The sequence below is a fragment of the Prinia subflava genome, chromosome Z (assembly GCF_021018805.1).
Source record: "Prinia subflava isolate CZ2003 ecotype Zambia chromosome Z, Cam_Psub_1.2, whole genome shotgun sequence".
Classification (NCBI taxonomy): domain Eukaryota; kingdom Metazoa; phylum Chordata; class Aves; order Passeriformes; family Cisticolidae; genus Prinia; species Prinia subflava.
Window position 1 is genome coordinate 14,318,727 of NC_086283.1, and position 25,422 is coordinate 14,344,148.

The 25,422-nt window shown below is 46.0% G+C and overlaps 4 protein-coding genes across 9 annotated transcripts in view; 3 read left to right on the top strand and 1 right to left on the bottom strand.

Moving 5' to 3' along the window:
• On the bottom strand, positions 1 to 24,036 carry LOC134563551 (probable E3 ubiquitin-protein ligase HERC3). Of its 5 annotated transcripts, none has more exons than XM_063421558.1 (23): positions 23,684 to 24,036; positions 18,435 to 18,564; positions 17,679 to 17,755; positions 16,929 to 17,150; positions 16,096 to 16,187; positions 15,377 to 15,507; positions 14,456 to 14,604; positions 14,063 to 14,142; positions 13,673 to 13,755; positions 12,591 to 12,650; positions 11,941 to 12,043; positions 11,627 to 11,810; positions 11,159 to 11,325; positions 9,964 to 10,059; positions 8,693 to 8,794; positions 8,499 to 8,618; positions 5,163 to 5,303; positions 4,905 to 5,077; positions 3,795 to 3,849; positions 3,531 to 3,610; positions 2,334 to 2,517; positions 1,866 to 1,965; positions 1 to 1,188 (listed from the first exon to the last, which is right to left on the bottom strand). In XM_063421558.1, the coding sequence occupies exons 3-23, from the start codon at positions 17,740 to 17,742 to the stop codon at positions 974 to 976; spliced, it is 2,601 nt and encodes an 866-aa protein (XP_063277628.1). In that variant the 5' UTR covers positions 17,743 to 17,755; positions 18,435 to 18,564; positions 23,684 to 24,036; the 3' UTR covers positions 1 to 973. The 5 variants fall into 5 exon arrangements, with proteins under 5 accessions (XP_063277628.1, XP_063277626.1, XP_063277625.1 ...); XM_063421556.1 differs by lacking the exon at positions 23,684 to 24,036 and adding an exon at positions 19,451 to 19,625 and having other exon boundaries at positions 8,499 to 8,594; XM_063421555.1 differs by lacking the exon at positions 23,684 to 24,036 and adding an exon at positions 19,451 to 19,625.
• On the top strand, positions 5,970 to 6,438 carry PYURF (PIGY upstream open reading frame). The gene is made up of 2 exons (XM_063421563.1): positions 5,970 to 6,184; positions 6,297 to 6,438. The coding sequence occupies exons 1-2, from the start codon at positions 5,985 to 5,987 to the stop codon at positions 6,436 to 6,438; spliced, it is 342 nt and encodes a 113-aa protein (XP_063277633.1). The 5' UTR covers positions 5,970 to 5,984.
• On the top strand, positions 6,471 to 7,118 carry PIGY (phosphatidylinositol glycan anchor biosynthesis class Y). Its single transcript, XM_063421564.1, has one exon. It carries the CDS (start codon positions 6,471 to 6,473, stop codon positions 6,699 to 6,701), a length of 231 nt encoding a protein of 76 aa, XP_063277634.1. The 3' UTR covers positions 6,702 to 7,118.
• IGFBP7 (insulin like growth factor binding protein 7) overlaps positions 23,011 to 25,422 on the top strand; it is a 15,759-nt gene continuing 13,347 nt past the window's right edge. Inside the window, exon 1 of one of the 2 annotated variants that reach the window (XM_063421562.1) lies at positions 23,011 to 23,526. In XM_063421562.1, the coding sequence (XP_063277632.1) occupies positions 23,049 to 23,526 (478 nt within the window). In that variant the 5' untranslated portion in view covers positions 23,011 to 23,048. The remainder of the gene's footprint in view (positions 23,527 to 25,422) is intronic. The other variant, XM_063421561.1, reaches the window with a different exon arrangement.

Here is a 25,422-nt window from a genome sequence, read left to right on the forward strand (position 1 = left end):
TGAAAATTTAATCCATCACCATTTTATTTAAGACAGTGGAACTCTTCAATACATATGGATGTCCCCTGACACACTTAACGCATCAAAGAGAAGACTGCTGAAAAATAATGACTGTTGTTTCTCTCCCTCTCTCCACACAGCAAAATATGCAGAAAACCCTGCCTGACATTGTTAATATCCTGCCAGTGCTCTGCACTGTTTTGACAATGAGATTCCAGAAGCCCTGCCAGCCTCATGTCCACAGGGTTCTGTAGGCAGTGCTGTTCTGCAAGCCTACAATTTTATGATTTAACTGTGAAACATCTCCTTAGAAGAAATAAAGAAACGTGACAAATATCACAATTATCACACTAAATAACAAAAAAATGTATTATTATAATTCATTAATACAGCTTTGGAAAAGTCTAGGAATGATCAAATTCTGCTAAGAATTTCTCTCAGATAAATCACAGACCATATCCAGGTGACCACAGACAGCTCCTTCAATTCACAGTCTCATTAAATGTGTTGCTCCCCAAGAGAACCCTTAAGTAACACAGATGAAAACCTTACCCGAGCTTTACCTTGCAAGGGTGACAGCTTAGCACACCCTGGTTGTTTGCTTGCTAATGCATGAATGTACAAATCACAGAATCCCTGCTGCTGGGAGCTCACTGTCCTGACACAACCAGAACAGTGCAGACCCTGCCTGCACATATATGTAAATATGCTGGCTTATCAGCTTGCTTCTCTGAAGTGCGCCAAACAGGATTCTTCTCTCCTAACTTCACAATCTAACTATGAGGTATCTGGTCAAAGCTCAATTTTATAAGCAATACAAAATCTCAGCAAATATATACCCTCAGGTGTTTATAAAGTGCAGTAAAAATGAGGCAGGGTAGAAATCAGGAAATTAAGAGTTATTAAGAGAAAATATGAAAAGTGAACAAAGACTCATTTTCTTATTTTTGCTTTAAGTGCTTCTATCCTAGAGTTAGGCACGGCCAAAACCTTCATTATGCTCTATGGCAAAAAGCAACTTCTCTTCGAGTATTTTTTTACTGCTGTATCTGGGGAGGAACAAAATGAGGGAGCAAGTACTGGGATAGGGATAGGACTCATCTGGATTTTCTAGTTGAGGATCTGCAATCAAAAATCTAAAACATTCCAGTCCATATCCAGTGATTCGATCAGATCCTGACAAAAAAGCTGAAGGAATGAAAAAAAGAAAAACAAGAACAAGTTAGCAAATTAAAAAAACAAAATAAAATAATGTTAGCTGAAAATCATTAGAATAATTACTGTTAATGAAAATCACGAAAATCATGAACGGAATTTAGTGTAAGTGTACTTCCTAAGCTAAGTATTATGGTTTGTTGAATTTGCACCTGAATACAGATTAAAGTCTCTTACCAATTCACAGCAATTACAAGCCTTCTTCTACTTTATAATATAGACTTTGTGGATGAGACATGCAGGCTAGGTCTGACCTTCTACCTTTAAAAATTATGACCTAGCTTCTTGCAACCCTTTGAGAAAGGTAAACTGCTTACATCAACACAGTGTGCTCACACAAACCGTGGCCTCTGACCAACAACACAACCACAAAATAAGGGATAAAGTAACTGCAAGCTTCAGGGTGGTCTGATACACTCAGGCAAACCTCAGGGGATGTGAGGAGGGTCAGAGCTGTCCCTGTGCAACTCCTTGCTGCTTGTTACTTTTTTGTGGCTTTCCCTAGAAAATGGGGCAGCAGCAGGGGCAAACACGTTGAAAGGCTCCAGTTTGGAACTATACTATAGTAGTTTTTATGTGCAATCGACTAGAATGTGTGTTGTGGGGGAAAGAAAAGGGCTATGCAAAGTTTCAAATGCCTGATATATTACCAAGAAACATTTTCTTTTTTTCGTCTGATAGATTGTGAAACACAGCCCAAAAATTCCTGATGGTTTGATCGAACTTCTTATACTGACTGTATATCACATTCTGTCAAAGAGACAAAAATAAAACAGGCCAGTTAATCCTCAATATTTCCATTTATATTTAAAGCAACATTTTATCTGATAAATTTTATAATCCTGTTCATAGATATTCAAATCCCCTTAACCTCTGGAATCTGTTTGTTCATTTCTTTTTCAAAGATTCATATGACAATTCCTGAGTTATGGCTTGATACTTAGCCCCTTTTATTTTTGTAGCTGATGTAGATTAGAAACAGAACATCAACACAAATCAAAAAAGGGAAAGTTCTTTGAGCTTCTGTCCATCTGCTATGCACTCAGTGAAAGAACAGGTTAGAAGTAGTTTATGCTTAGCAGATAGAGCAGAAGGACACTGTTGCTTGTATACAATACCTTTTCCAGCAGATGCCAGTCAAATGTTTTGTATCCCTCCAGAAGCACCTGCAGCTCTTCAGGGAAAAACATCTTCCAGTTTCTAGCTGGGCAGCCTCTTAAGAACCCTTGCATAAAGTCCTCAAATGGCTTCTGTACTGATTCATTGAACATGTAATTCACATACAAATCAACATATTCTCTCCTGCAACAGATACCAAATGAGCATTGGTGGTGTTTTTCTAAAAGGAGAATTATAGAGAAGTTTATAATTTATTCCTTTATTCCATATGTGTTGTACAGACTCAGTCCTAACTGAGACCAGTTGTCAGTGGCAATTACTTATTCACTGATTAAGCAGGGAGCATCTTCACAAATAAAAGAGAATGCTGGCCGGAATGGATTCATATTGGTAACTCTTTGTACTTCATGTGAACGCTCCAATGAAACCCTATCAGACACCTGATTACTATAAAAGATGGAACCTAGCAGACCTAACTCCCATTGAATGCCCAAGAATTTCCCTGAAATGGAATCAAGTATTTGCACAGCTGCTAATCAACAGTTTCACTCTTCTCTCTACTTTGGATGGGGATTTGTGTAGTGACATTGTACTTGTAAAATCAACTCAATGCAAATGCTGTTGACTGTACAAGTACAATGTACTTCAAGCTTCTTAAATAGCCCTTTCCTGGATCCCTATGGGTCCACAAGTCATCTGCATAATTCAGGACACAAAATTGCTCTCTGTCCTCTGTGCTGAGATTAATATTGACACAAAGCCTTATTGATAGATTGCTCCTTCTCCTTTATGTACAAGACACGTAATTAAGCAGGAAACATTTTGCTCCAAAAAACCCCTTACAGAGGCGTACCTATAGCTGGGTTTCCCAGACAAATCATCTGTATTTGCCTGAAAATAATGTTCAAGGGTTTTTTTACATTTGTTAGGAATTTTTCTGTTAATGGCAGGTATCTGTGTATGCAGATATCAGGATGTCCAAGGATCCCCATGTCATTCACTGCTTGCACAAACTGCCAGTGTTTGGCACGTGTGCAGCAAGTGCAGCAGGAACTGAAAAGTTCTATTGGACCAAGACCAATGGCACAATACAGAAGTCAATATTTTCTAACAGCATATGGGGCTGGGTACAGACGCGTTATTTCATACACTTGTAACACAACAACAGGATTAAGAAACAGAAAAATAAAACTGACCTGTTGTCCTTAGTGACAGGAATGTTGGCACCATTTTCTTTAAGTTCAACAACATCCATGGAATCTTCTCCTTTTGTTGCCTATGCAAATAAATTAGAACATTGGCTGTTATATTTATATATGACAGATATATATGTGCTACTTCTCTCATTCTTCCTGAAGAGCCTGACATGGCACTCATCGCACTAGTCTGAGTTTACAGACAAGTTGTGTCATTTGCACTGGGACACTGTCTTGCCCAAGTAGCTACGTGGGATGCCTTACCGTGAAGACCAAGTCCAAGTTATCATTTTCTTCATTCAAAATTTTCCAAAGACTCCTGTCCAAACACAAAAGGGATTAAAGAGAGAAGAAACGTGACCCTTCAGTGCACTTTCAAATTCTGCTAAAGAACATCCTTTGACGAGCAGTATTTAAATGCATACATGTACACAACATCTACACTCAGAACCATGGTATTTGATCCTGAAATTTCATCATGCTGCTGACATAAGCTGAGCACAAATGCCTCCAGTAAAAAAGGTTTCCAGGCAAGTCCATCGTCATGCCCTGTGTGGACAACTTCACACAAAGTTCAGTGCCAACTGGGCTTGGGACCAGAGCCTCACTTCCAGATTTTATCTAGTGAAGAGTTAAGTATGGAACAGTGGTATGATCTGGGAGAATTGTTTTGGGGTGCAGCACCTCACCAAGTATTGCAGGCAACCTTGTGTTCCAATTCACTGAGGAACCTCAGTAAATTTAGCACCTCAGGAATTTACCACCTCAACACAGTCACTGGCTCAAGGGATGGGGTTCTCATCTTCTTGGTTGTTTATGTCATTTGCCTGGAAGATTTGGCTTCAGGGGCCTAGAAACATTATGTTGGTGGCAGCAGCACTTCTCCCTCTACGTCTGCCTGATATCTCCTCTCCCAGTGCATGGAAACTCTGCACAAGGGTTCTCATAATTGGCAAAACTACAGCATTTTGTAATACTGTACTTGAGCAAGGCAATATTGTGAATATCAGAAAAAGGCAAATCAGAAAAAAACCCAGAACATTAATAATTGGGTCATTAGTTCTTTCGAGTCCAAACTACAGCCCAAAGTGTTTTGAATTATTATATTCATAGTGTGGACTTGAACTCTTGTGGAGCAGAGATCTGACATCTTCTAAGCCATGAGGCTTGGCTTTTTGTTTTGGCAATGCCACCCTCTGAGAGCAACATCCATGCCCTGGACAAGGACCTCCTTAAAAATCTATGGCTTCTAGCAGCAAATTTACAATGGCAAATGTAGATGCCATGAGTGCTCTGAATTCAGCCTCTGAGATCTCCCTGTGCATGGTCAAGGCAAGGGACCCAGCCAAAGTTTGGGCCATGCCTGGCTCATACCGGCCCGTGGTTGGCAGCAGATCCTTCAGGTCCTCCAGGGTGGGGGCCAGGTCCAGTAGCTTTTTGTAGAGAGCCCTGGGGAAGGGGAAGGGCACCATGCGCTGGTTAAACAGGGCCATTCCACACAGTGTCCCGATCAAGAGGAAGGTGTCCTCATCCTCACAGCTCGAGGCCTGATTAGGAACAAGCACACCAGAAAGCCATGACTGACTTTTCCTACGGATGGGGCCCCCATCCACCCCTGCAGGTCTGCCTTACCTGTGTGGGGAACCACACGAGGCCGGACTTGAAGCGGCAGAAGGCGCTGGTGCCAGGCTGGCAGAGGGTCCTGGCTGCAATGCTGAAGAGCTCCTGGGACAGCGCACCTTCATCCACCCCCACCTCACCCACAAAAGACACCTGCAAGGCCCGAGACACCCGTAGATAGAGACAGCCGTGCTGCCCACAATATCAGATTCCTCACCTGGTGTGCAACAAGCCAATAATTACACACCCGAGAGAGGGAGGCTGATTAATTATTTATTTCACGGTTGTGTCAACCTGGGTACACGACGGTACTCCACAAATCAAGCACACCCCAGCAGACTTTCTGAGGCATTATTTATACACATAAATTCAGAGTCAGTAACTGTCCAAGTCTGTTATGCTTGGTTAGTCATTTCCAAACAAGTTACATAACCCCAGCTAACTTCCACACACCCTCACGGTTAGGGTCTTCACCCGGGCAGGGGTCTCTTTGCCCCGGGGGGCGTGATTTGCAGCATTATAATGAACACAGCTGAGTTACAGGATACGTGGACCTTGACTATTTTCCCAAGTTAGCAATGTATATACAGACATACATCTTGATTTACTGCAGCCTTAAGGCTTTTCAGTTCCCGGATGTCCTCGGCTAAGGAATGCTGGCTGCTGCCTGTTCCACTGACTAGGTATCCTTTCTCCCTGATTAAGCTTGAAAGTGCACAAAGATCTTACACCGAAAACCATCTTATTTAAGATAACCTGGATCTACTCTGAGACACGCCCCGAGCCGCGAGGCCCCCGCGGCGGGGCGGGCTGTGGGCGGCGGAAGCGGCGGCCATGCTGCGCGGCCCGGCCCTGCTGCTGCGGCGGGCGGCCCCGGGCGGCCTCGCGCACGGCCGGCGCTGCCACCGGCAGCAGCAGCGGGAGCAGGGATCGGGATCGGGATCGGGATCGGGATCGGGATCAGCGCGGCCGCAGCCGCCGGACCCATCGCTGCTGCGCTTCCTGGTGTGCCCGCTCTCCAAGCGGCCGCTGAGGTGAGGACGGGGCGGGGGAGCTGCGCCCGAGACCTGGGCGAACCCAGGTTAGTCACTGCTCCTCATGTTTTTGCTTGGCTGCTTCTCCCCCCTCCCCGACTTGGCTGGCCAGGTACGAAGAAGCTACGAACGAGCTCATTAACGAGGAGCTGGGCATCGCGTACCCCATCATCGACGGCATCCCGAACATGGTTCCGGAGGCTGCCAGGATGACGCACAAGAAGCCGCCGGCCGAGGGCTCGGAGCAGCCCTGAGGAGCCGCCGGGCACGGCGGTATCGGGGCCCGATGGCCGGAGCAGGGCTGCTGCCCTCCCTGCCCACGCTGACTGTGCTCGTTCCCCTCCTGTCCCTGGCAGGCCTGTTCTACTCGGCCAGCGTAGACGAAACCTTCCCTCAGGGCTGCACCAGCACGACCAGTCTGTGCTTCTACAGCCTTCTCCTTCCTGTTACAGTGCCAGTTTATGTGTTCTTTCACCTGTGGACCTGGATGGGGATTAAGCTTTTTAGGCACAACTAGCGTGATGCTTTTGCTAACCCCTGGGCTTCTCTAAATCAACGTAATTTGTTTAATCTCATCAAGTACTGCCCTTCCTTTGAGGGACTATTGACTGGCATCATTTTCATGGTAGGATCTGGAACTGTATGAAGCAGCAGCCCATTGTTAACTATGCAGATGAAGAGTAGGAGTAATAAGAAGCACTAATTCCCTGTTTTATCCCTTAAGAGTGCTGTGCATTTGTAGTGGCACTAATTAAAACCATAGTTTTCATGAGGAAAAAACTGTATCCTGAGTGAATAAATGAAAATTAAAACATGAAATTATATGAATCTCTCTTTAAGAGCTTTGGGTTTTTTTAACCATATGTGAGTATGGAAATATGTTTGTCAGAAGAGCAAAATTTAAAATAAATCAGGCTGGTGTTTAATAACAAAACTTGAGATGAGTCAAATGAAGACATTTCTTTCTTGCATGATCCCCTGTCTGTATGTGCAGATCTTTTCTTTCTAGGGCCAGGATGAGAGTGCCACATGCCAAGTTCTCAGTATTGTCTGAAAAACTTTGTAACAGGACACAGCTATGAAGGGGACAGGCCAATGCTACAATGAAGGTTTCTTTTTTATGTTTTGCTTTTGGGTAGTTTGTATCTGCAACACAAAGCACATTCGCGTCCTTTACCTGTGTAAAAATCCAGACATGAAGTACCAAGCTGTGAATGCTGCACTAGGCTGTAAATGCTGTGAGACACTAACAGTGCAGTTCTATCTTTCAGGCTGCTGCTGGGTAAATAATATTGTGATGCACAGTGTGAAAGGCAGTGCTCACAAGAGGTGCGCCCAAAGGCTGACTTGATCTGAGGGCAGGTGTTTGTCAGAGCTTCTACCGTCGATGGAGACTCAAAATCTAGAGGACAGTACAGAGCACATCCTCACTGCCTCTGTAAATAAATGCCTCTCTCAGCTGGTGTAGTGAGGAAGCAAAAAGGAGAGGTAGCTCCAGGTGCCATTGTGAATCTTCTGATTAAATGGGAAAGAAAGGCTTTGACAGCTCCGGTTGGCAAGAAAGCTCACTTGGAAAGCACCAGAACTGGGTAATAGGGCACCAGGGTCCATGATTCCTGTGGCATAGGCGTGGTGCCAGACTTTGAGTTAGTGACAGGTGGGGCACGTGGTCCCTGAGCTGAACTCTGCTCTGGGCAGGTGTCCTGTTCCCACGTCAGCCAGCTAATGGCTTTTGCAGGGTAGGGCCAGCATCACGATTCCTGTGGGAAATGCAATTACCACTACCTTCGGATCAGTGTGGAAGCCACAGATTAAAGGCACGTGGAGACAGCAGCATTGTAATCAGATGCCCATCTCCCTGGCCTGTAATATCCTTCCTTTCCCTTCAGACAGCTTCTCCATGAGAGAAGTGTCGTGTCTGTGTTGCTTGCTGACCCTTCAGGCTTGTTCCCCAGACACTGGGGTTTTAAAATACTAGTATAAAGTCTCAAAAGTTAGTCTAGCAGCAACAGCACTGGACTTTGACAACTGAGCAATTCTATTCCATTTCCCCAAAGCAACGTGCCAGTAAATAGCACTGCCACTTGCATTTAACTTATGCCAACAAAGCTGCCTGGAGTAAGGATGTAAATACTGCCCTCCAGATTTACTATAGACCTATGGATCATGTTTTGTAATAATTTGATGAGCAGTTCTTTTGTTGTATGCTCAGAGGATACTTAAACCCTTCTGCCAATATTCAGTAACACTGAAAATCAAGGAATACAGCAGCAGGATACTTAGAGCTAACAAGTAATACAGTTTAGTATCTTACCTTTAATGTCTTCCTGAAATCTTGGTTTGAGGCGGATTTTAAATTTTTCCATATGTCTTGCAGAAGACATTGTCTTCTGACACAAAAATTCCATATCTGAGGGATCCATATAAAGGGTAACTGAGGATTGAAGTAATAGTCTCTTAGCAGTGTGTTTATCTCTTCTAATTGATAACAAAATTGGCTGCACTTACAATACAGGTCCTGGACAGAGAACTGCATTCTGTACTATGAACACGGATCTTGTTTTCCCTGTCAAAGATGCATGGGTACTTGCTCAGCTTCCATAGGACTGTCTGAAAGGACAAGGAAGAAAGAAAAAGACATGCTGATTTTGTCTTTTGAAGCCAGAGTTCAGGAACATATGTGCAGACTGAACTGTCAAGTCTGTACCCCGGCAAACTGTCATGTCTCTGAAATGAGCCCTTGTGTGCATGAGCTCTGCACTAACGGAGGCTCATGTCCTAAAAACAGCTTCTACACACTCCTGTGAGTGAGAAGCAGGGAGAGTCATCTAACCTCTCTGTGCAGACAGACACTTGTTTACGGTAATGCCTCAAGAATAAAATAGAGTGATTTTAACAGCATCTTCCATAATTCAGCTAAACAAAAATGTCTTGGATACTCAGGTTATGGTATACTGTTTTTAAAAACTGCTGCGTTTATTATATGTAATACCAAAAATAGATACTGGTCTAAAAATCCTCTAATTTAAAGTATTACACCTCCAGTGTGATAAGGCAGCAACTTCAGGTAATGAAGCCAACTTCCTAATTGGCTTTTGATTCTATGCAGTTTCTCAAACCTCATCCTCCACTCTGGTTAATTAGTACAAAATAGGTACATTAGCAAATAAAAGCTTATGAAGGAATTAGGCAGTTGCCCTACAAATTCCAGCCAAATTGCCAGAAAGCTTACTTCTTTTTGCCAAAGGAACCCCATACTATGCACATTTCCATTTCATACTGCTTCCTCTGACACTGACTGCATTTGGTAGCTAGTTTTCACTCTGCATCAAGAAATGCCACAGATAATTTTTATTACCACAACTTTAAGATGTAAGTACATTGAAATGCTCAATAGAGCTTCTAAACAGAAGTTCAAAGACACCTCAAAATATTTCTCTTCAATAAACATAATAAAATCCAGAGCAACACAAAGTATAACAACCATTCCTTGTGGTGCTATTTCACAGTGATTATGAGTTCAAAGCAAATAGAGCTGCTTAAGATGCTGGAGGTCAGCTCCAACTCTCAGAACCAAGGATCATCTCAAGCAAAGGCTCTATTGTAGCTGCTGGAACACTGGGGTGGTAAAGGACTTGCATAATTTAGAGCATTGGGGAACTAGGGAAAATGAAATGTCTTTGAAATGTGCTGGATTAGTCTCTAGAGCTGTATATATACAAACTATTTAAACAAAAGAAAAAGGAGTGTTTTGCACTGCTGGTAAGATTTATACTTACTACTATATTGGACCACGAACATAAGTTGATAACCTCTCCTACTCCAGGTACATGGAAGATGCTCTCATGTACTCTGAAGCCAGTTCTGGAGTTCACCTGCATTGAAACATGCAATATATCAGCAGCAGAACTAGGGAGCTGTGTCTGTATGGCATGACAGGACTGACTGGGCTTCCTTCAGAAAGGGCTGTGAGACCCTACACAGAAGTTAAGCAATAAAAGTGCTACAAGCAGCACAGTGCTCCAAAGTGAGAAGTCTTAGAAAGCCATGTATAAACTAGCAGGAAAGCAATTTTCATTTGCAATTAAGGTCCCTTAACAGGACTCCATCAGAAAAAAGTATATTTCTCTTGGAGAGTTTTTCATGTTTCTGCAGTTCCCTATTCATGTTCCTACTTGTTGCCTGGAAAAGATACTTGCAGGGGGACAGTGAACAGTGAACATTTAAAGCTCCAAAATCATGTAATCACTTACAGAGGAGCAGGCCTGCTGCATTTTTGAGTTTATTTATCTGCATAAATACAGATTTGAGAATCTAAACTTTAAGGCCCAACTACGCATACTCAGCCAAATTCAAGTCTGAACAAAATTTAGCAAGTCTCTCTGATTTATACTGTGTGCTTGAACTCTTGACTTCCATAAACTTTGAACATCTCCACAGGAGAAAGTATGATTGTACAGAAGAACACAGTTACTGCTTCCTGTGTTTCCCTTGTTCGTGTGCAGCCAAAGAGGTTCTAATGCTGTTGTCCCAGAGAATTTGTCAGGTTAACTGGCTCTTAAAGAATCACACGGCATTAGTGTGGCAGCCACAATGTGCCAAGTAGATAGGTTGCATTTTAGTGCTCTGAGCAGTTACTGGGGTGAGGGATCTCAGCAGCAGAAAGGGGAATGAGCATGTTACATAGAAGACATTACATCCATAGCTGTGTAGGCATCAGTGGATGCACTCTAGACACCACTGGAAGCATTCTTCCCCCTGCCAGGGCCTATAACATGCTTTAGTGCTTCATTTCTACAGAGAGTCAGTTTGGCACAACTCAAGTAGGACTCCTTCAAAACTGTGCTGGTGTAGAGCCAAAGAGATTCCTGAAGCAGTGTCAAACCCAGATAATTCAACAAGTGAGAAGTATTAAAATGCTCTTTGAGCTACATTGAGACACCCTGTCTAACTGGGATCCAAGCACTTTCTCACCTGGTAAAGCATCTGCAGTATTTGCAGAGGCTGAGTTTCAGCTGGGTCCAGGTTGAAGAGGCAGCCTGGCCTCCTGACAAATTGAAACAGAATTTGCTGGGAAACCCTCTGATACAGAATAACCAGCTTCTTGAAAAAGAATGTTTCTAGATTTGACCATAGGCATTCTGTAAAGAAAACAGCTAGTGAGGTCACAGGTAATGTACAAATCACTGCAATTTGTGGATGAAGCTGCTCTTTTTATCAAATGAATTAAACAAAAAAAGTTTTGCACTACAAAAATATTAAACCTCAGACATAATTTTTTATATTCTTGTGGCTTGCTGTATAGTCCCCATGTTTCTATGCCTATCAAACGCAATTATTTCAAGCTTTGGAACACATTACATTAGTGATAATGACACTTGTTCTGCAGCAGAAAATGACCAAACATTTAAATTATTCAGTTCTACCATCACTAAACCCTACCAAGAGTTTGCAGGCCCTCTGGCTGGAGCTTCAGGATGGTTTGAGCCAGAAGAATCAGAGAAAGGAAAGAGTCTCCATCCTCTGCCTGCAGAAGGAAAGGCAAGATCAAGTAGACTCGGAAATTTTCAGGTGAGATGGGAGAGGAAGACAAAGATGGCAGTAAGTTCCTAATCTCCTTTTGCACCTTTAGAGAGAAAAAAAAAAAAAGACAACAGTTAAAATGCAATTAGCCATGAGATTTGTAAGTTTCATGCACAAATCCAAAGCTCCTCAGTATCTTGCGTAGTGAGAGGATCCTTATATCAAATCCATACCTCCTGATAGACTGTTCGGTTTTTACTGATCTTCTCATAAAAATGTTTCACTTCTGACATGTCTACTCCTGAGACTTCTTTGGAAGTTTTGAAATGTTTGTCTCTATCACAACATAAAAAAAAAAAAAAAAAAAGAACATTTAAGAATTTGTCTACTGAATAATGAAGTACTGTAATATCAGATAATACTGGAAAGTTGAGCGCCAGCTCCCGTGGGTATAATTTCATGTGTTCTAAGAAGATAAGACACAAGCCACTGTTTTGTGACCTGATTAATAGCCTGTCCTTTCTGCCTTGTGTGGCTGTGAACTATTAATGGTAGACTCCTGTATTGCACCCTAAAATGACTTCTACTTCAGTACCAGAAGAAGCTATTAAGGATCCTTTGAGAGCTGTAATATTGCCTGGAGGGATTATCATCATCTGCCAAATATCACTAAAGGATAATCTTCTGAAATGTGAGCTTCTCTAGCATGTTTCAGTAGAACCAGGGCTATAAAAATCCTAATATTTGCTTGAGCATTGCAAAATAAAGACTTGCTTCTTGCAAGTTCAGATTAAATGAATCAATACGTGACCTAAAATAACACTTCCTGGTCGGTTTACATGCAGTCAATATATTCTGTTATGTCTAAGTCAGTGCATCCTACCTTTTGTCCAGGAAGCTTCCATTGATGCAAGCCTCAGATGAGAAGATCCGTCTGATATTTCTGATAGTAAAAAAAAAAAATGTCCTTTCAACTTCAGGTTTTTAACTCTGAAAGAACAAAAAACATGTACAATGGTGTCTGCATCTGACCACACAACATTTTTCTTAGCGCCACTTCTCTGTCAGTGTTGCAGAAGACATTGTATTCAAGGAGTTCCTGATCTCTGGCAAACCACCTCTGCTCTCTGGGCCTTGAAAGGGAGCCTGCTCAAGCACCCCATGCCAGCCAGTGCTCCATTCTGGTGAGTGTTATCATGGAGATTCTTCTCCTGACAGGTCAGAACATTAACTGCTTTTGTTTGTTATGCAAAATAAAAGGCACTGGAACATGGGAAGGGAGGAGCACTCCTTCCACAGACAGGATCTTTCTAGCACGTGGAGGGAAAATCCATCAGGCTATCAATTTATTGCTGCACAAAAGCTGGGTTCCCAGAACCTGAGGGAATATCAGACGTACTCACTCCCAGTGTTCCTGGTTCTCTTCTTATTAAAGCAGCTATTTATCAAGCAATTTGCTATCAGGCTCTTCCTACTGAGATCTGGAAAGAACCCTCTCTTTCAACCCCCACAACCACCACTATTCACATGATCCAAACCATTCTAAAAGTGGTCAGGGAAATGCTCAAGATCAGCAGCTGGAGCCAGACTTTCCCAAAGAAAATAACCATATAAAAACTGAGGAAGACTATAAGTGTAAGGCATGCCACAGTGGTATATACATATTACTTTTGAAAATATGTTATTAAAGAAGTGACCACTAATTTTTAAATGCTGGCACAGCATTCCAATTTAGGGACACTGGATTAGGCTTTTTGCACAAGGCCTTGCTCTGCAGGCAGATTCTTTCATTGATTTAACTTGTCAGCTCTTTGTCAACTTTGTGCCAAGGTACAGGGTTGTGCCTTGGCTAAATTCTTGAACAACAGTTCCTACAATAACTTCCAAAGAATAATAATTTTTAGAGAAAATCATGTATCGGGGAAAAAAACACAATCAAACCCAAACAACAAGTTTCTGATTTACTTTTTTATACTCTCATGACATCTAGAATTAGAAATCCATGCATCCACTTCTTTATCCTCCAGAGTAGCAATTCCATTCAAATTCTGTGTGAAATACATGAAAACATTGAAAAAATTAAAATTATAGCAGATGGGATTCTTTTTTTTCAATCCAATAATTAAAAGATTTCAGACTAAGTATGAACAAATTAATGGTCATCCAGCATGATCCAGATGCATTAACCACAGAACATATATAACTGCAATACAAGTGAGTCTGTAGGTAAAGCACAGAAAAAACTGCAATGGGCATATATAAAACTGAAGTGCTCCAAGCACAGTGGAAAATCCAAATGTTTCCAGCAGTAATGTGGGCAGTGGTAAAATCAGAAGCTATCAAATGTGCACATACCTTGTTCTCCTCCTTGCAACAGGCAAAACTTTGGTGTACTGCTGCAGCAATTTTGTTCTCTTTTTTTGATGCACCCTTTTCTGTGAAAGAACAAAAAGATTGTTGTAGGAGCATTTGAAGAGACAGTCATTATCTTCAGAGAGTTGAGTGCACAGAAGTGGAACAGTAAAAAACTCCTTCAGACAGTAGTTATCTGTTGAAAGTTTGATTCTGTGAGGCCACTACCCATAATAATCAAGCAGCAAATGGAATAATTCCTGGTAGTATTTGTTGGGATGGCCAAGCAAGCATGAGACATAATGTTTGCCTTTCAGTGTAAACATGAAATCAAGAAAGCAAACATCTTCATGGAAGAAACAAATACAGATGGTATACATCTGCAGTGGTCATTACTCTGGCAGGATTTTCCCGTATTCACTGGTGAATTGATGGGAAGTGGTATCAACTGATTTGGCTTCCTCTCATCTCCCAGTTGTGCTTCATCACCAGAACCAGAGAAATAGAATTTGTCCAAGGAAGAGACATAGACCAGAGTGTATTGTCTGTTCAGGGAAAAAAAAAGTGAAAATAAGTGAAAAGCGCTTAGGGCAAAACAGAATAAAATTCACAAATACATTTTCAGAGTATAGACCTGAAACTTGTCTTTAAAAGTCCTGAAAATGCAGATAAAGAATCCCTTTAACCAAAGTGTTAGAACTCTTCATTGCATATGCATTCAGCAGTAAAGACTCAGATATGGACTCAGATTTCCTGTATTATCCCCTAATGTTTGTGATTTACCTCAGTTCCACACACAAAAATAGTGTTATGCCATGCTTGCTTCACAGCCCTCCGTTTTCAAACATGCAACTTTTGTGCTGCTCAGCCCAACATCAACCCCAGGTGAGTTGTTAGGAGACTTTTTCTGCCCCAGTTCCAAAAGGGCAAAATGAAACTTGGTAATAATCGCTGCTCTTCAATTCTTATTAAGAACCCAAGTTTGTCAGTCTGGATAGGAATTCAGTGACTTTCCTGATGCAGGCTCTTGACACTCCTTTGGCCTTTGGAACCCAGTACAAAGAGAATTTTGTTTATTAAAAAAGCCTAAGGACTTCCGGTGGTTTTTGCAGCTCTCTCCCACTGCTCACCAGAGACTGAGGATTCTGCTGTCACTGGGGCTCTGGCAGGAGGGTGGCTTATACTTGAACAGCGGATGACACTGCAGACCTATTGTGATTCAGGGATTTGAACGTCTTGGTGACTCCCTTCCCTACTACTCTTCAGTGATTCCCCTAAGGCATTGACCTTAGAAGGCAAGTCATTGCCACCTCCCACCTGCCACAGGCGATGTGTGAAACCCTTGCTCCCCACAGCTCAGCCACCACACGAGGCAGGAGTTCATTCCGGGTGGAGTTGTGACCCAGCTGGCCAGATCCTCCTGCTCCAAAGGTGCACACTAGCCCCTCCTTGAAACGAAGAAACAAACAACAGGATCACTGCATTATTAACAACAATCAAATGGTCACAACCAAGAATGAGAACCAGCAGGACATATGTTATATGGGACTTGATTCAAAACATCCCTGATTCAAACATGAGGAGGGTTCACTTTGCATCAAGCTGGACCATACATTGTAAAGTCCCAATCACTTAGCTCCTGAGAAAAGCAATTTAACTCTTGAGAATAACTCCCTGTTGCTTAAGAATTTTACTTGTATGAGTAAACCCTAGTGAATTAGATTTCATTCACATCTTCTGAAGTCCCCAATGTATTATAAAAAAAAAATCAAAAAGTACTGGGAATTGAACCGCACCTCTTTGCCTCAGGATTGCCATTCACCATATCCCTGCAAAAGATTGCATGCAGGTGACAGGAATATGAGAAAAGACAAGTTTCCCCAATAGCTTAGGTAATGTCCCTCGGGGATTGCCTTCAAGCTTAGGTGGAGGCAGGCATTACCATCCCAATTTCTCCATGCTGACTTTTAGTAGCACGTCTTTTCTCACAAGGCGAGAAAAACCTTTCCATTTCCATCTTTCTGTTTCAGACTCACCTTGGAGAGAACTGCAGTATGATCTGCCCCACATGAGATAAATACAGTCTTCCAGTGCTCTAAAGCTCCAACATATGTTGGGCAGTCCCTGTCTGAAAAGAAGATAATGCTGCTAAATTGAAAGAGTACTGGAGGGTATCATATACAGAAAAAATTAGAAAACAGAAGGATTAAGTGCTTTTCAGCCCTCTCTTACAGCAATTAATATAATTACAGCTTGGGTTTGGGTTGTTTCCCCTCCAGTATAACATATTTTTCTCATAATGTTCTTTTTCATATGACTTTATTTTCATTTACTTTAGTCTGAAACAAAATGCAGTAGTTTCATATCTGCTTGCCAAATGGCACTTGGCTTCAAAATATCTGATTCGCAAGGGTGTGGACATGTTCACACCAGAGGTTCTGTCTGTCTAGGGCAACTCTTCTCTAGCATTCTAAGTTTGAAGACAAGAGGTGATTTAAATTCTTTTTTTACTTTGTGTTTACAGAGAATTAAAACAGATTAAAAAATATAAAATTAATTTCTTTCATGCTAGATTTCCTGGAGAGGAGACAGGAGTGGAAATAGACCTGTAAGACCTCAGAGGTTTTAAGAGCCCACAATATCCAATTAGCCATACAAAATGATTGCAAGTTCTCTATAGAAAAACAACCCCTACATACACTGTTCCTGCATGCATTTCCTGGTCAGGAAACAAAGAACATATCCAGATGTACTTTCTTTGAAAGGCTTCACTGTCCACCGCTGCTGCATAGGAGCTTAACAATACTGAGGAGCAATTTGGTGAGCTCACTGACCAGCAAAACACCGTGCTGGTGCTCTCCTTCCTTACCTTTCGTGTCTCCGAGTCCCAGCTGTCCAAAACTGTTCTTTCCCCAGGAGTACACAGCTCCAGAGAGTGACACGGTGGTGCTGTGAGCTCCTCCAGCAGCAATTTGAGCAAGTGGGATGCCCTTTAGTCTTTCCACCAGCTGTGGTATGGGAGTAGTCATGGTTTGGCTCCCCACTCCAAGCTGTCCATGGGTGTTCTGGCCCCAGGTGAAGAGCTCACCCCCTTCACACACAGAACAAAAGAAAACAGCTCAGCCTCACTACTTCACTTGAGTATTTGCACTTAGAGCGTCAGAGCAAAACTCAGTTTTGTTTTCAGGGTCCTAGCTCCAAGGCAAGACCATCATGTGTTGCCAAATTTGTTTTCTTCTGACCTCTTTGGGACAGTCCCATGTTGCCATGTGACTCAGCACAGCAAGAATAAAGAACCCTAAAGTCATACTTGCAAGAAGTTCTCAACCAGAAAGGTGTTGCAACTTAAGAATGAGCAGGTCTGGTGACCACAGAGTGGGGCAGCCATGTCTGCTCTCAATGTACACCTTTGTGGAGGGGCAGTGCTCAGGAACTGGAGAAAGACAGAGAGACATGCAGATCCCTTGGTGCTGGGAGGAAGGACAGCCAGTGCACTTTGTGTCCCCACTGCTCATTACTCTATAATGGTGTCACCAACTACTGCAAGTAGTACAAACACGGCCTTCTCAGAGCAAGCCTGACTCCTGTTTGGAGGAAAAGTGTTCTTGAAAGATGCTACCTCTGGATAGTGCCATGGCATGCTGGTCCCCACACGCTATTTGAACAATATTTCGGTTTCCCATTCCTTGCACCAGCCTAAGAAAAGAGGGAAAAAAATCAAAATAAATAGATGCTGTACTGTGAGACAAAGTAAAGGACAAAGATCCTCTGCCCAGCAAGCTCTACCACTCTTACCAGGAAATATGTGGAAAAACATAGGTCACCTGTATGCTGATTCACCCTTCTTTTATGCTGACCTGCTGTAGCAGAGCTAACTGATTTCATTGTGGTTTGCTCCACAAGAAGCTGGAAAATAACCACGCTCAGCCTGATTCTGTTATCATGCCCTGGGCAAGAAAGTCACACAGCAAACTCCTGGGCCATTTGTAGATCATGGTTACTCTCACAGCTTCATCAGAAGGTGGCAAGGTTCAGACAGGCTTGTGTCTTTCACCTGCAGTTTTCCCAAGCCATGGGTAATTTGCAAGCCATCTGCATTGCTCTGGTATGTTCTACTGATTCTTACTAGGTTTGACAGAAACCTGTCTCATGTTGCATCCCAACCAGCTCAGATCTTGATATCATCCTCAAATTCTGTGCACTTCTGGCTCAGTTAAAAAAGAAGATAAAATTTTGGGTACTAGGAAGGTATGTGTTCCAGTTCCCTCTCTACAACAGGAACGTGCCTGAAACCCTTGGATGCTACCCTGGGGAAAAGCAGGCTGCATTTTCTGACCATTGCTATCCATACCTCCACCCTTTGCAATCTTCTTACCTTGTCTTGGGGCAGTTTGCTGAAGCTTTAGCCCAGTGTTCAGAAAGCTTCCCATCGGGGGAGCGAATGAGCTCATGTGTTCCATCGTGGTTTGAGCACCATATCTCATTGCTCTGTGACTGTGTGTGCTCTGCAGGACACACACACACAGACGCGACAGTCATGCTAAGGCAGCAGGCACCTTGGCCCCCTTCCCAAGATGTCAGTGTGCTACTGCTTTCAGCAAGAGCTTCTGCTTCTCAGGAGAAAGTGAGAGGAGTGTGTGTGACTTATTTTCTCAGGCCCCTTAGGGTTTCAGTGTCCTGCCTACCCACTGGTTTGTTTCATACTGGATGACTCTACACTAGAGGATCTTTCTCCATCTCTTAGGCTGCTGTCCCACTCCCAAGACAACCAGTGAAACATCAGCAGAAGCAGTCTGTTGCTCTTGTACAGCTATGGTGAGTGTCTGATGGAGACAAAGCACTTCCTGAGGCATCTGGCCATACCTGACTTGTCACAGCCTTGGGAATAGGATGCCTTCAAGTCAAGCACTTTACAAGGTGCTGGAGAAGCAATGACAGAAAATTCACTCATTGCCTCTTTACAGCAGAAGGAAGTACCTCCTTGTCTACAGCTGAGGGGCTGCAGGTGCTCTCCTGACCTAGAGGCACCAGGGTCTCAGGTACTTGCATGTAGCTCTGCTCCAGCACAAGTGTCTGAGACCCAGGACGTCCAAGAGTGAAATGTGGTCATCAGCAAAGCCTGCCCTAATTTACCTAACACCTCTGGAGATTCGCTGTCCACTCTTCTCACACATCAGACATGGAACTAGAGAGGAAAATCCCTGTCTATTCCCTATTCTTCCTCCTTCCAGTCCCCCCGCTCCGAGTGCTGCGCACTGGGACACGTTTAAGCCCCTCATGCCCCGTCCCCGAGAGGCTGCACAGCAGATTATTCAGCGATTCCACCTGCACTGACCCATCCCCGGGGGTCTTCCGGGGGCTCCCGACCGCGCCGCTTCCGCCGCTCCGTACCTCCCGTGCCGCTCCTCCGGTCCCGCTGCCGCCGTCCCTTCGCCATCCCTCACCCGCCGACAGCTCGGGAGTGCCCGGGCAGCGCCGGGAACGCCTCGCCGGGGAAATGGAAACCGAAACTCATCAGGGGCTGCGGCAGCGGGAGGAGGAGCGGGAGGGATTCCCGATACCTGGGAGCCCGGAGCTGGGAAACTGACTCCGGCGGTCAAAAGGCGTGTGAGCCACTGGGCTCCGGTGGGTTCCTGGCTCTCCTCAGCCTGCGGAGCTGCTGCTGCCCGGGTGGGAGGAGAGGGCAAAGCAGAAGGCGGGTGCAGGGATGCCGGGGTCTTCCATGGGGAGAATGCGCCCTTTGACTCTATTATTCACATCGGAGAGTGACCTGCCCGTGACCATCCTGTGGAAAGTCGAGAGACCTACTCTGTCGCTCAGCTGTATCCCAACTAAGAGCCCACACAAACCCAGCTGGCTTGGCTAGGGGAGGTCAAACCGCAAGTGAAACGCTCGGTTTGAAAATACATCAACATCTAAAAGCCATCCGCTTCCATTCTCACATAGTCTCTGCTAAATCTCCCCCACCTTCAAAGACCCTGTGAGCTTCCTCTGTCCCAGAAAGAGCACCCTGCCTGTTCCACCTCCCACACTGCCTTATTGGAGTGATGCATGCAGGACAATGTTGGTGATGAAATAAGGGAGACCCATGTGAATGATGAAACAGATCAAAACATATAAGATCACTTCTATTGTATTCCTAATAGCTGCCACTGATGAATTATATTCAATCTGTTTGTGAGAATTTAATGCTGCTGAATACTAAGCAGAGATTTTGGTGGGGTGCTCTAGAAAAGTCCCAAGCACAACATGAATTGACACTGGTGTTCACTGAAGTTCAGTGGAAAATTCATTACTCAGTGAGCAGGAGCATCCAATGTAATGTATTTAAATGGAACAGCCTGTGGTGCACAAAGAGGCACCTGGAGGTCTCTAGAGTGAAGAAAACAGCAAGTGGAGGAACCATGGAAGAAAAGCAAGGTGAAGCTGGGGCATACAGTAATTGACTTCTGCCCAGGGAGTAGCAACCCAGACTTATCTCTCCCAGCCACTGCCCTACTGGCACTTTGCGGATCCTATCGTCTTCCACACTGTGTAGGAAAGTCTCGAGATAAGAAATACCAAGCTAAAGAGCAGTGATGCCAAAGCATCAGCTGGGAAGGGACACTAGAGGTCCTTCTGCACCAAAGCATGAATTAAGGACTCCTCCCTATGAGGAAAAACTGCGCCAAGCATTGCCTCCCGCTTGGCATGGAAAGCAATTCGAGGGGAAGAAAGAAAAGGAAACATGCTGACGTCCTCCTTTCTGAGCTACATGCTTCCTCCCAAGTGGAAAGTGATTTCATGTCAGAGAGGCTCACTCTGGTAAGCTACTGCAGGTTCATTAAACTCCCTGTGGTTCCCTGCCCAAGAGTTATCTTGTGCCACTCTATCACAGCCAAGTGGGCTTGTGATAGAACAGGAAGTGTGATAGAATAGAAGTGGGCTTCTGATGAACAGGAACCTAGGGGCCTGTGAGGGAGACGTGTGTGGCAACTGGCAGGAGACAGCGAAAAGAGGTGAACTGTGCAAAATGGTTTCTGTAGCTGGAACTGACAGATGTGTCCATCTCTACATTTTACTCCTTTCCACCACTCCTCTAGTGAATTGCCCATAAAACCCAAACCAAAGTAAAACACACCACAGCAACAACCAAAATCTGTAAATCTCCTCGAGTCTGGGGTACTGCTTGCTTATGAGGGCAGCCCTTTTCCCAGGAGAACAACACGGAGCACTTCCAGAGTGAGAGGAATGGAGAAATCCAAGGACATGTATGCAGATACCATGGTCCCAGGAGAAATAAAGGAATGTCTCTAGAAATAGAGGAATGCTGAGTCCCAGGGAGCCAAGGAAGCATGTGGTGGGAGCCTGTTCCCACAGTGTCAGCAGCTGAACAGGCATGAGTGGGTCAATGCCTCCAGAGCAGATTTGGGAGCATGGGGAACTTGCAGCCCCTCTCAGCTGACCTGAGTCACAGCTCCAGCTGCTCTCTCCATGGGAAGGGACACAGTGACCTGGGGGCTACCCAGAAGGGCTCAGCCACTGGCAACCCAAACCAGACAGTGCCAAATCCCTCAGTATCACAGCATGGGACACCAACTACCTCTGTCCTCCTCCTCCCCAGAGTGCCAAAGCAGCACCCAGTGTGCAGGCCCTGGCAGAACCAAGGCTCCACATCATCTCGGCCTGGACTGCCCTGCAGGAGATGGCAGCTCCCGCAGGCACAGGCAGGCATGAAGGCAGGGAACATGCTACCCTGCTGCCCCTGCCTGAGGGATTTATCAACACCATGGTGCTTTAGGTTTTGCACTTTCAGGACACTGTTTTGACATTGCCCAGTGCTGCATGAGGAATATTCCCCGTTTCTGCTGGTGGCAACAGCTCCCCATTCTAGGAGACTGTCAGGAGCCATTCCAGGGCAGGAGCCACAAGCTAAGGTAAAAGAAGGCAGCACAAAACAATGTTGTCCCCAAGTATGGACCGGAGAAACCAAACAACTCTCAATGTCTTCCTTGCCTCCACTCCTGAAGGAACCTGACAGGCTCACCAGCACCACTGCAGCCCCCCACAGCCAGTAGACGTGAGCTGAGCATGGGTGGGTGGCAAGAATCATAAAATCATCAAGGTTGGAAGAGACCTTTAAGATCATCAAGCTCAACCATCCACCCAGCACTACCATGGTAACCTCCAAACCCACTAAACCCAGCACCAGATCCAGATGCCTTTTAAACACCTCCAGGGATGGTGACTCCACCACCTCCCAAGGCAACCAATTCCAGTGCCTGACCACCCTAATAGTGAAAAATGGTCCAAATATCTAGTCTGAATTTCCTGTGTCCCAGCTTAAAGCCTTTTCCTCTCATTCATTCACTGCAGGAAGGGCAGAAGAGACAGACCCCCCACCTCACTACAGCCTCCTTTCAGAGAGCTGTAGAGAGCGATGAGGTGCCCACTGAACCTTCTAAACAAACCCAGCTCCTTCAGACCCTCCTCACAAGACACGTTCTCGATAGACACAAGTCTTGTTGTCCTTCTCTGGCCACGCTCCAGCACCTCAATGTCCTTCTTAAGTCAGGGGCCCACAACTGAACACAGCACTGCAGGTACAGGAGTACAGGGGGACAATCTCTGCCCTGATCCTGCTGGCCACACTTACTGACCCAGGCCAGAATGCCACTGGCCTTCTTGGTCCCCTGGGCACAGGGCTGTTGTTCAGCCGGCTGTCAGCCCGCTCCCACAGGTCCCTTTCTGCTGGAAGAAGAGGGAACAGACGCGATGCCGGAGCTAAGCGCGGGACAGCCGGGAGGAGCGGCGCACGAAGGGCGCAGCCGGGGGCGCGGAGCGTCCGGCGGCCGCGGGATGGCGGCGGTGCCCCGCTGCCGTGGCCGGGGCCGGGGCCGGGGCCGGGGCCGGGGCCGGGGCCGGGGCCGGGGCCGGGGCGGCGCCGCCGGGGAGGAGTTTCTCCGCCGCTGCTTAAGCGGTTGCCGTGGGCGGGCGGCGCCGTGCCGCCATGCCGCCCTCCGCGATGCCGCTGCTGCTTCTGCCGCTGCTGCTGGCGGCGCTGGCGACGCCCGCCCCGGGCACGGCGGCGGCGGCGGCGGGGGGCTGCGGGCCCTGCGATTCGGCGCGGTGCCCGGCGCTGCCGGCGCGGGGCTGCCCGCTGGGCCGGGTGCGGGACGCCTGCGGCTGCTGCTGGCAGTGCGGGCGCGGCGAGGGCGAGGCGTGCGGCGGCGGCGGCGCTGCGGGGGGACGCTGCGCCCCCGGCCTGGAGTGCGTGAAGAGCCGGCAGCGCCGCAAGGCGAAGGGCGGCCCGGCTCCCCCCGCCGCCGGCCCGCCCGGCGTGTGCCTCTGCAAGAGCCGCTACCCGGTGTGCGGCAGCGACGGGCTCACCTACGGCAGCGGCTGCCAGCTGCGCGCCGCCAGCCTGCGCGCACAGAGCCGCGGCGAGCCCGCCATCAGCCAGCGCAGCAAGGGAGCCTGCGAGCAAGGTGCGGGGCAGGGAGCGGGGCGGGCGGGGTGCGGGACGGGGGATGTGCGCTCTGCTGCCCGGCTTCACGGGGCAAACGCCGCACCTCCCGAGTGCTCCTCCTGCGTTTTATGCCTTCAGGGTGCTTCTGTGTAAAATGGACGTGATTTCAGACCCACCTTAAATGGACTGGAGAGTCCCAGTCGGATGGCGCTGCCTGAGCTTGAGTAACACTTCGGACCAGCCCCAGAAACTCAGACGAACTTGGGCGCTCACTGCTGGCTTCCAGCGGTGCTGGAACTACACGCCCTCACTTTTCTTACTTTGCCTGAAGCTTGCCATTTGGGGCTGTTATGAGATGGAACAAAAGGGGTGAGCTATCCAGGGGAGTGTTCTGCCCAGGATGGTTGCAAGCAGAGAGGAAAGGAAATGATTAAATGGATGTTAAAGCCACAGAAGTTCAGAGCAAACATTCGCTGGCTTGCTTTGGTTCAAAATTAAAACATTCAGTGACATTCTTGTGAGCTGTACATAGTGGTTTGCACTTGCAGCGTTTCTGACCAGGAGCTTGATTTGTCCCAGGCTTTTTCCTAGGGATAGCGCTCAAGGAAGAAATTGTTCTGTTGCGGAGCCTCTACTAGAAATTCTGGCCTCTGAGAGTGGTTTTTGCTGAGTGGGAGGGAGGGGTAAGACATAGCATGCAAACCATATACCAGACATCTCAAGGACAAGATTGCAGCGCCAGTGCTGTTTTGGTGGAGGAGTGTTCCCATAAACACAGTATGTGCAGGTCACAACCTCCACCTCCTCCTTCTCTTTGCTTCTCATAACTGAGGCCAAGTATGCTTGCAAAAAAGTGTTTCTGAAACTCCCAAGGCAGGCATGAAAGACTGGGTGAGGATTGGGTTATGCACTTTGATATTGCCCATTAATTGCCCTGGGTAGCTTTTCACAAACCTTGTCCAAAACATTAGGCTTACATATTAGCCAAAACCAGTGTTGTACAGTATTAACTCCTGGAAGGAAGGAATTTCAGCCTTCAGGGTAATGTGGAATGAGATGAGAATGGCCTCAGTCCATACCTCTGTCTAGTATTTGGAAGGAGCTTTTCCTGCCCAGTTGCCTTGGGAGTCCTAAAATGCATGCAGCTTCTTGGCTCTGCCAGCCCAGACAAGTGAGCAGATGGGTTTGAAAGATGTCATGTTTCAGGTGTGTACTTGAGAAGAAGTCTGTGTTCTCACTTGTCTTGCCCAAAGTAATGTGGGAATTCATTGCAAAACAGGTATTGATACTTGTAAGGTACTATCCCAACCCTTGGCTGCACTCCTAGTGTCTGTCCCAGACTGGATGCTGATTTGATCTGGTGGGACTTTGATCCCGACTATGGAGACAAAGTTTGAGGAGGTCAGTGCAAACATGAGCCACTGGCAGGGGGTGTGGAAGGGGATGTGGCCACTGACCTGCCAGCCTCCAATACGTCCCACAAGACCTTTTCTGTCCTCTGATCCTCACAGCAGCAGCTTTGCTGAAGAAGGGTCTCAGAGTGCGACAGCCATTCCATGCACAAACTGCATCCCTTCCTTGGAGAGGGTCTCTTCAGGTGTGCAGGTCTGTAGCAAGATACTGTTGTGGGCTGTTACATCTGTTTGAGTATTTCACTGGAGCATATGGTGCAGAGCAACTGGCAAAACGTTCTGTCCTCCATCATTTTGGGGACCTGTTCTTTTGGCTTCTGCTGCTGGGTGAGTTCTGACCCAGCGTCTCAAGGAAAGGAGCAGGATGGATGTGGGCTGCTCAGCAGTGGTGTCACAACTGACCCTTCAGAGATTTCCCTCAGCTGCATGAACCTCCCTTGTGCCATGGGCCTTCTGGTGATACGCACTGCTCTGTGGTTTGCAGCAGAGGCAGGGGCTCATCC